Source organism: Pangasianodon hypophthalmus, chromosome 7 (assembly GCF_027358585.1).
Source record: "Pangasianodon hypophthalmus isolate fPanHyp1 chromosome 7, fPanHyp1.pri, whole genome shotgun sequence".
Lineage (NCBI taxonomy): Eukaryota > Metazoa > Chordata > Actinopteri > Siluriformes > Pangasiidae > Pangasianodon > Pangasianodon hypophthalmus.
The window spans coordinates 24,867,266-24,884,531 of record NC_069716.1 but is presented as its reverse complement, the minus strand read 5'-3'; the positions used below and the strand labels follow the sequence as shown (position 1 = coordinate 24,884,531).

The window sequence follows — 17,266 nt, the reverse complement described above, 5'->3', positions numbered from 1 at the left end:
TGTAGTCATATGTATCCCAAACCACCTGCGAATGTCATGAAGCACATTACAATCATATTATCTAGAAGGCATGTAAATGCCAGGTGTGAACAGGGCCTTAGTCATGCTTGATGCATAACGCTTTACTACTATATGCTTCTCTTGTTAGCAGTAGTAACCTCATATCCTCCAGTGCAAAACTAAAGCAGCAAACTTTATCCATCAAACAAATGTCTTGGCTGATTGACATCATTTGGATTAAGGTGTGTATCTGTTTGTGTTACAAAATGATGACATAGACTAAGTAATTAAAATATTGTGTTTCAGCTAGAGTGTGTTGCATATACCGACTGAAAGCAAAGCCAAAACCACAGAGTCCTGGCTGGAAGCTTCATGTTTCTGAGTCAGTTGTTAATGAGACTGAATTCATGCATATTTTCCTTGACCTCATACAGAGCAAAAATAACCTGCTTGAAGGTTATATAATGGTCCGGCTGTGAAAAGCACGTTGTTTTGAGAGGACGGTGACAGGTCTAATGGAGCATTAAATGAATCCATCATAACCCCACCTGAGATTGGTATCAAGGGAATGAACTGAAATCAGTCAGGGACAGAGTATGGAGAAGAGCCTAAGGATACAGTACAGCTGAGAAAAGGTGTATTAAAGTACTTTTTAAACATTAGAGACTACTTTTAAAGCTTTGTAATGTGATTTAATGTAAGATTTTAGTGTGTGAACACAAAAACTACTAAAATCATAACCCTGTTTCATTTGTTACATGGCACAGTGTTGCAAGTTAGCCATGTCTGACTTTAAGGTTGCATCAGTCATAGTGTTTCTGGCTTTTTTGAGACTGGTGTGTGTGTAGCACACACTGATGTTTAGCTGTGGATGAGTGTGTGTGTGTGTGTGTGTCCCTCCTCTGGCTGTCTTTTACTTGTTATTTTTGTCGTGAATGACACAAAGAAGCCCTGAAGGAGACATTTTAAGCCATAAAACACAATTTATGATTAACTATAAACTGTTTTATAGTGTATGTTTTAATATCCAAGAAAAATCATGCTTGTTCAAAATGCAAGGTTATTAAGTTACCTTTTGCTACTAACTAAAGTACATAATGTTATTACAAAAAAGCAACACATTTTGCAAAATGTGATCGTGTACAGAAAAATCTGTCCACCAGCATCACAAAGTTTTATTTTGTATCAGAAATAGTAGGTTCAGTTCTTGAGTTCACAGACATTGCTCCCTGCAAGTGTACATAGCTAGCTGGCTTGTTACCTTGTTAGCTTTTGTCACAAGAAGACACAAGTTGGATTTCAGCAAGTGAGTTTGGATTCACACCATCATCTTTTTAGTGAAACCTGTCAACTTGCAAATTGCTGTAGTATAAGAGGAATAAAACACTTCAGGACATGCTCTTAAAGGAAAATAATAAGGATGGTAAGAGTTACTCTGATTTGCATTGGGCCACATCATACCAATCGTGTGTTAATTATTATATTATTATATATTATTATATCAGCACAACTCTGAGTGTTCTATCCCTTACTTACAGTATGTTGAATAGTTGTTGATTTTTACCTGATGTTAAAACCTGATTATTATTTGGATTTCAGATCCATGCAGAACAGCACTTAGTAGTATCATTTCTCAAACAAACAGTAGCTCTTAAATTGTGCAACACATCTTTTTTTTTTTTATTTAACCCTGAAAAGTCTCAGCTTATTATTCAGTTATTCATTTTTAAAACATATTCTTCAGTAACTTCAGTGAAACTAAAAGGAAAAGGTGTGTAATTACAAGCCTGAGATGAGTAAATTAGTATTTTTTTTTTCTGTTGTAATGTGAGTTCTTTGTCTGCATAATTACCTCGTGGACACACTGGATTCACATGTATAATGTGTTGATGCATCATTAGGTATTAGATATACTAGAAGCAATAAGAAATATAGCCCCATACAGCAATCCGCGCGGTCCAGGCACCTTATGGCAATATTGATCCCAGTGGCCAGTTCTTGCCAAGTTAAATTAGAGACCACAGATGAACATATTTATCAACAGTGGATCCAGACAGTATGTGTATGGTGATGATGCATCATAAGTACTATATACACTAGAACCAATGAAACAGTTCTGCAGCCCATACTACAAAACCCATGAGTATTTTCTCACAGATGAATGATGTACCTCCGGTGTCTGAGTCATGGTAGTTGGGGTCGAGACCTCGTTCCAGCAGCTTTGTCACTTTATCCACCTGATGATGCTGAATGTATTCTAGAAACTTCTTCAGGTTGGCCTAAAAGAGAGAGAGAGAGAGAGAGAGAGAGAATGTAACAATATGTGCTAAATAATGTCAGTTAAGGGAACCTTAAAGTAAAGCGCTACACATTTAATTAACCTATTGTTTATTATTACAGTTTTTCCTTCTTTTTCTTAAAAAGTCATGGTTACTTGGCAGTCATGCCAGTAAATTTCATCAAGCGACACAAAGGAAAAGAAAGGAGAGAAAGACAGCTAGAGAGAGAGGGAAAAGAGGGCAGTTTAATGAGTGAAACTGACTAAAGTGGCATGAAAGGACTGGATGCTGGATTAAGCGAGTGAGTGAATGAGTGAGTGAGTAAGATAGTGAGGGTGTGACTGATAGATACATTGAGTGACTGAGCATGAGAGAAAGAGAGTGACTGAATGAGTGAGTGAATAGGTGACTGAGTGAGAGTGAGAGAAAGAGAGTGAGTGAATGAGTGTGTGACTGAGTGGGGATGAATGTTGAACGAGGCCTCTTCTTACCCCTTGCCTATCTCACCATGAGATCCCAGGGACACATATGCTGTTTTACCAGGCCCGGTTAAAAATAGATAGCAGGAGACAGCTCCCAGTATAGAGAGGGGGAAGGGGGGATGTGGTGGTTAGAGAGAGAGAGGGAGAGAGAGAGAGAGAGAGAGAAAGAAAGTACACAGCTGAGAGCATGAAAAAAATGAGATGGACAGGGACCACTGGAGACTGCACCCCCGACCACTTTGCTGCCAAACACACATATACACACACATACACACACACACGTGCACACACACGTGCACACACACACACGCACACACACTCCCAGAAGAATGGTATCAACACCTTGCCAAAGAAGACAGCAGGTCAGAAAGTCCCCTAAATCCTGTACACAATACCAAAAAAAACTAATTCTGTCACAGTACAGTAAACAGACAAGATCAACAAATTCACCTCTTAAACAAATCATTAACAACTAAAAAAAAAAAATCAACAGACAGACAAACACATTCATGAAGAGGGATGTGTGGTATTTAAAGACAAACTCCACCGTGAAACACATTATGTACAATTGTGTTTAATAGGGAGAAAAAAATTCAATGATTTCAAGCAATGGATAATGCTCAGCTGCAGTATTTTGGAGCCTATTTTGATAGTTTAATATTTCAGATTGAGTTTTGTATTAGGTATTTTGGTCCATGCCTGCTTTAAAACTCATGTTCACATTGTCATAACCCTGTCAATAACAACTAAAAACACACCACTACATACAGATCTCACAAAACAACCATTTCATAAAATCAGTAGAAAACTGAGTGTTTTCAATAATTCACCCTACAGAGTGTAGCTTAGAGCACCTCTGAGTCCATTACAGTAGACGAGAGCAACAAATTCACCTCTTAACCACGTCGATAGGAACTAAAAACAGACACACACACACAGAGAGAGAGAGAGAGAGGGAGAGAGAGAGAGAGAGAGAGAGAGAGAGAGAGAGATCAACCCTTTCTAAGCCAAAATACTCCAAGTAGTGTCTTCCTACATCACATTTCCAATGCACTAAGACTGTCTATTTAAGTATGGATTTATTTGGAGGATTCTTCAGGCCATTTATCAGACTGCAGTTGCATACGAGGGCTAAAAGGGTGTTGTATATTCAGGATATGATAATCATACAGAGGCCCCAAAAAAGTAATTGGACACTTAAGCCACACTGTATGAATTTCATTGCATTGGAAAACAACATGTCAAACCAAGTGGCATTTATTTTATTAAGATACCAAAAGCACACTTTTCCAGCAAAACATTTCCCAAAAAAATAGATAGTTATGTTTAAAAATACAAATACTGGCCATAATTTGACAAAAAATGTATTTGGACACTTAAGATTATTCTGATTACCACAGTTAATCCGTAGTTAATGCAATGACCTACACCATGTGGTTAACCGGATAGGGCCAGGTGTAAGAAACTGAAGGTATCTAACTACATACATCCACTATAATTAACCTTGGGATCAGCTGGTTAAACGTAATTGCAAAAAGAAGATAGACGCAAGTTTTGAGAAAGTTCTAGCATCATCTGTTTGCACAAAGAAGGCCATTCTTTTCGCCAGATCAGCAAAACTTGTAAAAAAAACTTCTAAGATGAAGGATTTGAAGATGAAGATGAAGTGCTGAACAGACAACATCCAGAAAGACCACCAGCAGACTGGGCAGAACAATTGTGAATAAAATCAAGAAAAACATGTGAGAAAGAGCAGAAAGGATTGCTTCAGTCATCAATGAGAATTACAGCTACAACTAGAGCACAAACTATTCGAAACAGGATCAGTGAGCAGGGGTACAGAGAGAGAGTAATGCAGCAGAAACCATGAATCAGAATGAATCCGAATTTCACTTGGATGGATCTGCTGATAGAGTGAGAAAGCCAGGAGAAGAATTCCATCCATCCTGCACCATACTATAAATCAGGGAGGTGACTGGGGCTGTTTTTCCTCCAGTAGTGCTGATGAGCTTGTGTTCATTGATGGTTTCAAGAGCTCAAAAGTGTACAGATGCATTTTGGATGCATACTTTCACAATTCAGCGAAGAATTTATTCAAGTGACAGAAGTGGATTTTTCAGCAGGATAATGATCCAAAGCAGACCAGCCACCTTTTGAAAGAATACTTCCCAAAGCCCTGATCTAAACCCTATAGAGCATCTATGGGATGCAATGGAGAAGAAATTATCAGATTGTTTAAGCTCTATTGTGGATGAACTGAACGATTTGTTGGTTGAAACTTGGAGGAAACTTCCACCATGATTGTTACAGAAACTGAGTCCATGCCTAGATGTTGTCAAGAAGTTCTGGGAAACAAAGGATGGCAAACTAAATACTAAATATTGTAATTGTGATCTTTAATGAAGCCACTATTGAGTGTTCAAATAATTTCTATGTCCAGTATATCTTGTTTTTGTCTTTTTGTCCAGTATGTCTATTATTTTTATATTTTTAAACATAACAATCTATAAATACATTTAAGTACATGTAAGTGTGGCTTAAGTGTCCAAATACTTTTTGGGGACAAAAATATTACCCAATATAACATTTTTTCAATCCCAGTGTCTGCTTACAACATGACTTTAACGAGGAAACTTCTGAAATATTATGGTTTGGCCAAAAAAGTATCCCAAATGTAGTCAATCACGTTCAGTGTCTAAAGTCTAGCTAACAAGCAATGTCTCACCCAAAATCGTTTCTGTAAAAAAATCCCTGTGTAATTGTTAGGCATTGTTAGGTATCAATTTTTTTTAATAATTCTGAAAAGTTTGATGATTAAAGGTTCAACCATCAATGCAGAAGGAATGAAGAAACCAGTAAGAAACTTTAAAGTGCGTTCCTTTTTTACGGACGGCAAAAGCTCCTGGAAAATTACGCTTTCAGGCTGTTCTCGCCTCACTGATTACAACAACACCCCTGAGTACGGCTGTGATTGGACAGTGATTGCGTTTCAGTGTGGCACTACTGAAATGCACGGATAAATGTGAAATGCAATGCAACTGGGAATTACACTCCCTTGTGACCATTCAATTTTTAAAAGAGTAATATTCCACTGTTTTTCACTGAAGAGATCAAGCGATATAGAAGCAATGCATTGAAGGCTTTCTATCTTAAATGGAATCGCAGGGTGATGCAATGCAGCAGATTGGACTGCTTTTAAAGGTGGATCAGTAAAAAGCAATCCACCTTTGATTTTTTTTTTCATTAAAGTGATCAAATGATGTAAGAGAAATGGGTAGAAGAAGGTTTTGCTTTTCACTGTGCAACGTTTTCTGCCTGTCACTAATGAACAGCAATAGCAAATGTGTGCATTGCATTTCATGTGTTTTCACCCAATTGCATTTTACTCTGATACAGAGGGATGGTTTATACCAAACTAAACTAAGGAAATTTCAGTTGTCCAATATGGCCACCACCAAAACTAGTCTTAACTAGTTTTTTAATTAAACATTTTGGCAATTACTTCACCCATAATAATGTTATTCCATGAGATGGAAGAATGAGGGTGGAATGGGAGATATCAAGTTTGTAGTATTAAGCAAAAATCGTTCATTTAGCATTTTATCCGATTAGCTAGTAAAATATATTAAATTTTATATTTAATATAAGTGGTTTTCCAAATTTGACTGGGTCTGTGAAAGAATCTTTTCATGTTCAAAGGCCAACAATTTGTTTAATCCATGTCCTGCCCATACCATCACAGTGTTCAGTTCATGTTTATAGATTACAGTAATCTATAATCTTACAATAAAATTACTGACAAACTGGATGTGGATTTGAGGCAGATATTTATTTTTTGAGGCAAAGTCAGATAGGCTTCCATTACCCACAGAGATACATAGCTTCACATTATCAGGTTTGTCAACCATCACAGCCTTGGTTCATGATCTTCTCTTAAAGGCTAGTGTCTTCTGGAGCAGACATCCACCACCTTATTAAGGGAGTCCAAAAGCACAAAGCAAAATGAGCTGAAATTTCTGCTGACAGAGGCCAAGTGAGAACGAACACGCTGAGCACTAAAGCATGACCACAAGAAAGCAAAGCTCAGTGTTACTGCACTACAAGACCTTTCCAATTAAACCCTCACACAATTCTTAAAAAAAGACGATTCGCACCGGTGACCATCTCTGGAATGAGCTGGGAATCAAAGTGTATGTAAATACAGCGCAGGACCTTGATACATTATTTATGAATAGTGCAAATTAGATATTCCTTTATACATGGATCCTTTTGAAAGGTTTTTTTTTCTTGATGCCTGAAATGCCCACACATTCGACTCTGCATGTGATTAAACTGATTTGCATAAATATAAATATGCAACATTCATGTTAGTGCTGATGATAGCACAATTTAATGCCAACGCCACCCCGTTAACTGACCACTGCATTTCATAACTCAACAAATAAAGCTGTTCAAGACAACTCTGCATAATATGACAACAGATATATCGAATAGCTTTGATCTAATCACTGCAAACGTGCACGGATTTTGCTCGAAGAGTTTCGATGTGTACGTCGGCCGCAAACGTGTAGAGTCAGCTTTCTGTTTATTAGAAAGAGAATCTACACTGTCAAAACGGAAGATATTGGAGTTTCCTCAGGGTAGCATGATATGAAACAGATCTATGTATAACGAAATCTCACCTGCGTATGAAGCTTTTCAATCTGCTTTTCATTGACGTTGGCATGCTGGTACACTCGGCTCTTGTAGCGAAACTGAGAAAAACAAAAGCAAGGAATGAACAGCAAGATACATCCATTAATGCATTAACTCCCACAGACAGGACAAAAAGTACTACATATCCTGCTGTGTGTGTTACTGTAGGAGCACATGTAATGGAAGTGTTACACCTTAAAACCTTCAAGTCAATGCTGTAATTACAGGCTCATGTGCTTTTTTAATGACCACCAACAGGCATAAAGGACAAACCAAACAGAGGACAGATTCCATCAACTCACTACATAAACACCAGAGTGGATTGAACTTAATAAGCAAAGATCCTTTTAGGAACAGCAGCAACAGCACATAAATAAATACACCACTAAGTAAATGCTTGTATATGGTCAGGTCATGTTGGACTGGACGTTGGATTTTATTGAGACCCAAGATCTGAGAGAATCTATAAAATAAGAAGGTGATTGGAAAGCAATTCTTATTTTGGCATATCCAAAAATTTGTGATAAAGGTCAAATAAGGCAATCAGACATGACCAGTGCAGGAAAATCCATACTCCTAATACAAATACAGCCAGAACATAAGAAATAGTAAAACTAGGGATACACATAACAATAACGCACTGTTCTGTGGTTCTGTAGGCTGAAGTGCTTTAGGGGTTAGGGTTTAGTGTTTAGGTTTTACACATATGTCTAAGTGGACTAGAGGTTAAGGTAAGAATTTAGAATAAAGTGCTATACTATTTGGTTAGTACAGTGGCAATATAATAACCAATGAGCTTTATATGAGGTGCAGTTATCACTAATTGCCCAATACCCCACCTTGACAACTTGAAATATGACCATTTTTGATGCCACAACAACGCACACAAGCACAAGAATTTAGGCATAGATTGAGTGGAGGTTTAGGGGGTAGGGTTTAGGGTTTAAACTGTAAGTGGAGGTGTGTTAGAGATACGGTTAGGGCTTAAAGTGAATTCACCTCAGTTTAGACTGAGACTGAAACTCCATGTGGGGTTGGGTGTGGGTCAGGTGGGTTCAGGGGGCAGGGTTTGAAATTTAAACTAAAACTGCAGGAGGGTTTGAATTAAGGTATAAAGGGTAGGGTTTAGACTGAAAATGCAAGTGGGTTTTTTAGGGTTTAGGGTTAGAGTTTAGGGTTTGAAATGAAACTGCAAGTCGGTTTAGGGTTCAAAGTCAAAGTCTGCTTTATTGTCAATTCTGCCACATGTTCAGCACATACAGAGAATTGAAATTACGTTACTCTCAGACCCTAGGTGCATACAGATAGCACACACAAAAAAAGGATGTATAAATACAAATGGAAATGCAAATGTATACATATAATCTAATATAATATAATAGGGTTTAGACTGGGAATGCAAGTTAGGGTTAGGGGTTAGGGGAATATAGCGTTTAGAATGAGCAAGATGGCATCTTAGGGGTTAGGGATTCAGAATTAGACACAAAGTGCAGGTGGGTTTGGGTTAGGGGTTAGGGCTAGAGTTTTTCAGGATTAGCCTGAGAGTGCAGGTGAATTAGTAGTTTGGGTTAAGAGGTTAAACTGTGTGTGTTGGTTGGGTTAGAGGTTAGGGTTTAGATAGGTACACTAGGTTTAGTGCAGGTATATATATATATATATATATATATATATATATATATATATATATATATATATATATATTAGGGCTTACAGTTTAGGAGTAAGACTGAAAGTATGTTGATGTCGGGGATGGGGTTATGGGATAGGTTTTAGGGTTTAGACTGAAAGTGTGGCTACATTAAGGTTTAAGTATCTAAACAATAGAAAAAAATATCTCTAATAAAGAGACAGTTTATGCAATTTGCACTAAGCAACTAAGACTTAAGTAACCATAACACCTAAAAGCATTGCTTTATTAGCACACAACTTTATGTTTCTAAATTAGACTGGACTGTTTGTTTTTTGTTCATGAAGTGAAGGCAGCATTACCTCGAGGGTGGGCTCGTCCTTGCTGGTGGGGAACGAATGATCTCGCAGGAGCTTCTCCTCCTCCAGGAAGGTGCTCTCTCTCCCATCCACAGCCGGCTGAAAGAGGCCATAGTTCAACACGTCTCTCAGACTCTGTGTGAGCGTGCAGAGGATCTGCTGTTTGGCTGCCCAGACCGTACAGTCAGCCTTGAACCTCATGGATCTCTGCCAAATGGATACCAACACACACAAAGGGCGCTATGAGGCTTACGTCGCTGTACACATGGATTAGGGAGAACAGCATGGCAGGCGAGCTTTTCCCAGTCCACAGCATTCCAGTGTGAATGGAGCAGGTTGCTCTTTTATATAAATCATTGTTCTATAATACACAGGTGTAATTATAATGACAACTACAGACAATGCTACTGTAGTATTTTGGACATCTTTAGGCAGAATGAATTTTTTACCACTGCGTTTGTTACACTGCCTTCTTACCCAGCATGTTCTTTTAGGCTTTTTAATTTTAAATAAGAGGTTTGCTATTGTCAAATCACTCAGTTGTAGTAACAAAAAAAATAAGAGCTATATATACAAAGTCTCTATTAGTATAAGGGAATTGCGTCCCAGCAAAGCAGCTCTATGTAATGGAGTGTAATGTGTAATGGATTTCACTTCATGTTGTGATATGTTGCATATATTGCCTCCAGCTCATCCTTTTTTTTTTTTTTTAAAGTTACAGCGATGCTATACATGCCAAAAGCAAAGTTCGCTACTGAAAAACGTTATTAAAAAAAGACAGATTAGATTAACAACAAAATGTTGACAACAAATCTTATTGTAGTAGTATTATGAAAGGTTCTGCATAGAGAGAGCAAAGAACTTGCTTCCTAAATAAAGAGTGTGTTTTGGAGGTTGCCTAATGATGCAGGGTATTAACTGTGTAACAATATTGAATTACGGCAAATCAATATAACAGGCCAAGACCGATTAATGAGCCTGATCTCGTGAAAGACAACACAACTTTAGAAAACACACAGGATAGGGATGATGAACTGTGAGGAAAGACATTACAGCTGACTGCATTATTCAACACTGCAGCAGAATATACAGTGAGCAAATAGACATTAATGGGGCTGCAATTACGAGCAAGTCTTCTGGCCGCGCAGACAGGCTTCAGGGGCTGCAGCTTTATTTCAGGATTTGCATCCATAAATATTTATTCTTTTTGGGCTTGCAGAAAAATCTGAGTAGGATTTAGGATTCAGAATTTACCTCAGGTCCATCCTTTGCCAAATCCATTGGCTCCATGTAGAAATCTGTGTAGAAATCTTCCCATAATATCAGTATCAATACTGGTATGAAAAATTTATGGTATGATAACCGCTCAGCTCAATATTACAGATTTGGTGCATTCGTACTGTATATTCATATAACGCTTAACAGATAAAATACTTACATTACTTATGAAGCAGCTCAAGAATTTGGTTGGGGAAATTGAATAGTTTTACAATGGGCTTGGACTTCAGCAGTGTAGCAAAAAAGTATCATGTAGAGATACTGTTCTTTCAGTAGGCTAACGTTTTTAATAGTTAGGAAGCATCTTGTAGCAAAAAATGGCATGTGTCTTTTAGTGTGTTTCAAATGGAACTTGTTAATTAATATTTTCAACATGGGAAGGTGAACACACAGTACCCGAACCATTCAATTAGTTTTAGGCCTGAGAACACTGTTGCTAGGCAACTGAGAAATATGGATATAGAGACTTTCCTAGCTTATGACTCAGGCTTATTATTTAGCTAACTAGCAGCTAGCCAGCCTTTTATTATGCTGAGAAAAAAATCATGAGAAACTATTTCTACATATTCCTAATGTGTGTTAATGCATTTCTGGTAGTGGTTCATGATGTTTTTTGAAATGGGTGTTATAGATAGGAAATGGGTTGTAATGCATTTCTTTAGAGGTTTTTAATGTCTTTCTGGTGGTCTGTAATGGTAGTTTAATGGAATGTATTGTTCCTAATGGTTCCCAGTGACTTTTCTATATATATTTTTTTTAGCTGGACATGGAGACAGTGTAAAGGCATAGTGATGGTGGAAGCAAGAATATACACGTTGAATATCAACATTTCATTCAGACATGTTGGAAAATGTTAGTTTGACAAATATGTCACTTTAATTACACTCATACCTTCTAACTTTCTGTAACAGCACAATTTGGAGAGTAATTCTGGCTGCAGTGTTTATTTGGTGAAAAGAGAGAGTAGTGAGGTATGCCTGTTTATATCAGATATAATGTAAGTGATAACAGGAACTTGTTTTGTGGATGTTTGAGAATATTAAATGTGTCTATAAATGGATAAAAAGTACACTACGGTGTGTTATTCTGTAACCACTTTGGGGTGATATCAGTAACTCACTATCCCACTGTTGATTATTTCCTATAACAGATAACTGAACATCTCTGAATTCCATAAATATTAAAGCTGTTTTGCTGGTTCTTGATTTGTGTTTTTTTTTTTTTTGTCAGTTTCTAATGCTATTCAAATGAATGAGCATTTAATTTACTGCCTCGTTGTGAGTTTTCTAGTTATCCTCCTGGGACGTTGTGTAATCATCACGCCATCGCTCTCACACCTTCCTCACAGAGGAAATGAAGTGTATCATTTTATTCAAGAGTTCTACAATAAATCTGGATTCCAGTGTCTTATGTAATGGTGGAAGGTTAAGTGTAAATGTGTAGTACTGATAAAAAGTGCAGCTTTTATATGCGAATCTACTCACCTACCTATATTTGTAAATGAGACCCCACCGTGCTGCATAATTTCACAAAGACTAAGAAGCAAACAAGCTCTTTTTTTTCTAACACCTCAAAACCGTCCAGAGAGCAGCCCAAGACCGAGCTAGCTTTCTTGATCAGTTTGTTGAGTTTTGTCAGTTTTTTTATTTTACCACCTGGCATTAGAGCTGGAGATGCAAAATAAAATAAAATAAAATAAACCTCAACAAACTGATCAAGAAAGGTTGCCCGGTCTTGAGCTGCTCTCCGGACGGTTTTGAGGTGGTGGTGGAAAAAAGGACACTCAGTAGTCATTCTGGATAATAAATAGCATCCCCTCCATGACCTACTGCTTAAACAGCGGAGCTCCTTTAGTAGAACACTCAGTGTTGTTCTACCCCAAGGCTTTTGCTAAATTTGTACTGAAACTAAAATTGATAATTAGATGACAATTAAAACTATTTAAAACCTATAATCCCTTCAAGTTGCTTTAACTTTTAAGAGCACAACTTTGTAAAATGCACCTACAGTGTTCTCTACTTTATGATGATGAATGACGAGGGGAGAGTTTCAGGTAGAAATGAACACAATAGCTCTTCCACAAATGGAGTGGCTTTAATAGCCGTTTTTATAGACTTATGGACTCCTACTGCACTTTTAGAAATGAGTTAGTGTACATCTAGTTATTTTTTTTCCCAGTGGCCCAAAGCTGTCGTTCTCGCTCTGTGCCCTCAGCAGGAAGCTGCTACAGTAAGAATCACGAGGCAATTTACGATAATGATATAACGCAAGCCAAAGCACATGGCCCCAAAGCCTGAGGCTAACAGTAGCACTGAGCTCACTGCATATGTGTGTGTGCACTCATGTTATGTTTAAATGTTTTAATGAGGACAAAATGTATAAAATGTAAAAAAGTAATTACAACAATCTAAGCAGGAGCTGAACCATATCTATCAGAATTACAACTCTGTGAATATATTTTCATGTGTAAATGTATTCACACAGTTGTAATTCTGATAGTTAAGGTTCAGTTCCTGCTTATATTCTGGCCTCAGTGCCTGTCAGTCACAGTGAAGGAGGCGTGGCCTCAGTGCCTGTCAGTCACAGTGAAGGAGGTGTGTCCTCAGTGCCTGTCAGTCACAGTGAAGGAGGCGTGGCCTCAGTGCCTGTCAGTCACAGTGAAGGAGGTGTGTCCTCAGTGCCTGTCAGTCACAGTGAAGGAGGCGTGGCCTCAGTGCCTGTCAGTCACAGTGAAGGAGGCGTGGCCTCAGTGCCTGTCAGTCACAGTGAAGAAGATGTGTTTGTAAAATACATAATCAAATTTTATTATAAAAAAAAGATGGAATCCTCAGTGAAGATACTAATACAGGTCTGAGTTTGTGTGTATCTGTGTGTGTGTGTGTGTGTGTGTGTGTGTGTGTGTGTGTGTGCGTGCTCACAGACTGCTGCAGATCAGGAATAACCACGCAAATGAGTAAAGAGTCACTGCGGCTGCTACTCGGTCGTTCCACACACAGCCGCTCGTCTCTCAAGCTGTCCGAGTCCGAGCTGCCTGAGTCGGAGAAACTCTGAGCCATCTCCTCCTCGCTGGACATGAGACTCCGCGGCATAGCAAGCACTACGTACAGAGAAAACACACACACACAGAAACAAACAAACAAACAAACAAACAAAGATAAAGGAGAATGCTAACAGAGTTACAGATACAGGTACACAATGAATCCCACTTATACAATAGTGTTCAAAAGTCCACTAGCAATAATTAATACAGACATTACTAATCTAATATTTAAAAACACAAAATTTACTACTAAGGCTAAGACAGGTCCATTTTGATCTATTTGACAAATTCCAATATGAAATTAAAATCTGTTCTCACTGTATTTGCTTCAGTGAAAAAAATATTTGCACCCTATATATTTAATTCAAATGGTAACACATGTGTGCTCAACAATGTTTGGCCTTTAGTCCACCTTCCTACTGACAGCTATTGTCCCCAAGCCCAGGAAGTGATGTAACAGTGTTTACAGATGTCACCTGATTGAAAATCGAATTAAAAATGGCGAGGCTGTGTAAATAATCTGAGCATTTACCTACAGAATTACTCCTAACACATCTGACTGGCCCATGAAGCATGTTGTGAGCAGCTTGTTCTACAGAAAGCTCAGCTCCAGGCTCCAACATTCAGTGAGTGCAGTCTGATTGCAGTGAAAACATGAACTGACCCCTGATTCCACCCAACTGCAGAAAGTGAATCAAATATGCTGTGTATTACGGGTTGCAGGCTGTTTTTTTTCTGACATGAGAGCTGACTAAACAACAGATGGCAAAATGAGTCCCAGAGGCCAGAGCTGGCGTGCTGCAGGAGGACGATGTATTCTGGATATCTGGGCCACAGGAAAAGAAATTCTGCATACAGTTCACAAAAGTACTGATGTTATTTATTCATTCATTCATCTTCAGTAAGCTCTTTATCCTGGTCGGGGTTGTGACCGGTCTGGAGCCAATCCTGAGAACACTGGGTGCAAGTTGGGAGAATTCACCCTGGCTGGGACGCCAGTCCGTCGCACGTGATGGAGGTGTTTGGATCAATGATACAAAGATGCTTCCTACACGTAGGTCTCTTTTATTTTGGTGCTTGGCGTAAACCTGCAGTCACTTTAGAGTGACATTTCAATGAGCAAGAATGTCTCATTTGGCGAATTTGCTTGTTCTTGAATTCCTTCTGTCCTCATTTCTTAATCTTGAATTCTTTCTCCACTTCTTCAGATGAAGAATCTAAGAGGCAAGGAAAGGAAACAAGAATTCCCTGAAGGGGAAGGTTGTGGGAAGTGAAAGACGCATAATTGTTTAGGGTAGTGGTGCTTTCCTTCACTCTAAGTGATTTTTGACGTTTGAATTTGTGAGCCATGGATTTGTGAGCCATGGCCTTGTGCACCAATGGATAACAAAAAAATGGAGGAGTTGCTTGTTCATAATTAGCAGTCACACTGGTGTTTTGCCTTGATTTTTTTTTTGTTAGTCTACATGCTACAGGAAAAATGGATCTGGATCTGAGTGGGGGAAATCAAATAAAAGTATGTGATTCAGTAATAAAAGTGCAGGGTAGGATGTGTATTAAATGCTCCTTCACCATTTTTAATATATTCTTTTATGATGTCGGATATCATTTTCTTACTTTTTTTAATATATTGACTATTTTATGTTCATATTTGAGCAGGCAACAGTAAATATGTTGCACTACAGTTTTTTTTTTATTATTATTATATGGTATACAATACAAAAATGGACCAGAATGCAGATCAGACCTGTACTTATTGTTAATTTTGTACCAATTGTATAATGTAAGCTTACTGTATATACTCAGCTGGTTGCTTATAAATCCAAACATTTCTGCAGATTGCAGTTAAATATCAGCTGAACCACTATATGTTTCATCATTTATGCTGATGGCATGGAGCCATGTCGCCTACTGACATACTCTAGAGTTGTTGTGGTAAAATTATGTTTTTTTTTCCCTCTCTGCCTGCTAGCATTTTCTTGTTAGCACTGCTGACACCTCTGAGGAGGCGTCTTTATTTGCCTCTCAATCATTTTGCCTGTCGGTTCAAAACACACCCCCAATGTGCACTATTATTCAGGCGTTCTAGCCCAGACATTGGGTGTGCATGTGTTTTGGAGACATGTTTTTTAAAAGGAACACTGAAATGATGGGCTGCATTTGTTTTGGATGTTGAGTAACTGTACAAAACAGCCACCTTCAGCTAACTTCCCCCAAAATCGCTGACTATATCTCTACGCTTTCTCTACTATTCTTCTTTTTATGACATCGATTCCTGGAAGTCCTAATAAGCTTACTCAGCACTCGCAGGCCTCGTATACAATACAGCTGATTTTCCCAAAGGTTGCAAAGACGAACTGATTTTCAGAAGAGTTATTACCTAGAACCTGATAATAAAGGCCCGTTGTGTGTAATGTATTCTAAAGGATGGGAAATATAACCGAGGAAAGACAGAGATAGAGAAAGAGAGAGTAGAGACGAATGAAAGAGCTGGAGAAGTCGCACCAGACCACTAATACAGATCAACACACACTCTAATAACTAGAGCTACAAGAACAGGTCAAGTGTTAAATGTCTGACTGGAGGAGCCACTCAGTCAATTATTAACTGCTGAAACATGATTACAACTTCAACTTCAACAAAAAGTTTGAATTAACAAGATAAAATACATTTATCATTATCTTAAATACATTTTCACTGCACAAAATGATATCCTAGCAAGTGCAAATATCATGAATAGAGGCAAATTTGATATAGATTTTTTAAAAAGAAATATAAGATATTTTTACTCATTTTGAGCTGAAAATTGTCTTCTTCTATTGGCAGATAATTTTGTTGATTTCAAGCACTTACGTCTAGAAAGAAAGAAAATTATCTGCCAATAGAATAAGACAATTTAAAGCTTATATGTAGAAATAGGCTTAATAGTCTTATTTTTGTTATACAATTATCTCATAATGGGAACGTTTCCTTTAATCAAGATATCTTCACAAGCAAAGATATCATTTTTTTTCAGTGAATAAGCAGTTTTTACTTTAGTTGTTTCCACAGACAAGCAGTTTTCATGTAGAAAACCACTCAGGAGAAGCAGAGAAGAGCATGGCCTATTTCTGAACTTTAAGAAAAGTCTCTTGGGTGAAGTTCCCTCAAGAAACTGGTTCAGAAGTTGACAAAAGTGAGCAAAACGTCATCAGGAATACTGTTAAGAATTTAAATTATTGTAACAATGGGCTTCATTTATCGATACAAACAGAGTTATTTGTAAATTGTTCATAGCAGCATTTACACAAGAAATTTGGCATTCATGAACATGCTGTAATTTCGGAGCAACATTCTTATCCTAATCTTGCCTCAAGTGTGTGTAAATTTACACATAAGAAGACTAACTAATGTAAACCTCGATTGATTGGGTTCAAGTCATATCATATCATCAAGTTTAAATAGCTTGTGTGTTTTTAGTTATACACACCAATTTAATGAAACTTTTGTGAAACCCAGTCATTCCA

At 37.8% G+C, this 17,266-nt stretch overlaps 1 protein-coding gene across 1 annotated transcript in view; it reads right to left on the bottom strand.

Moving 5' to 3' along the window:
• Window positions 1–17,266, bottom strand: part of shank2b (SH3 and multiple ankyrin repeat domains 2b) — a 151,053-nt gene that overhangs the window by 113,831 nt on the left and 19,956 nt on the right. The window contains exons 2-5 of the mRNA XM_053235425.1: window positions 13,639–13,817; window positions 9,446–9,649; window positions 7,444–7,515; window positions 2,171–2,279 (exon numbers count right to left, since the gene is read on the bottom strand). Of these exons, the coding sequence (XP_053091400.1) occupies window positions 2,171–2,279; window positions 7,444–7,515; window positions 9,446–9,649; window positions 13,639–13,809 (556 nt within the window). The 5' untranslated portion in view covers window positions 13,810–13,817. The remainder of the gene's footprint in view (window positions 1–2,170; window positions 2,280–7,443; window positions 7,516–9,445; window positions 9,650–13,638; window positions 13,818–17,266) is intronic.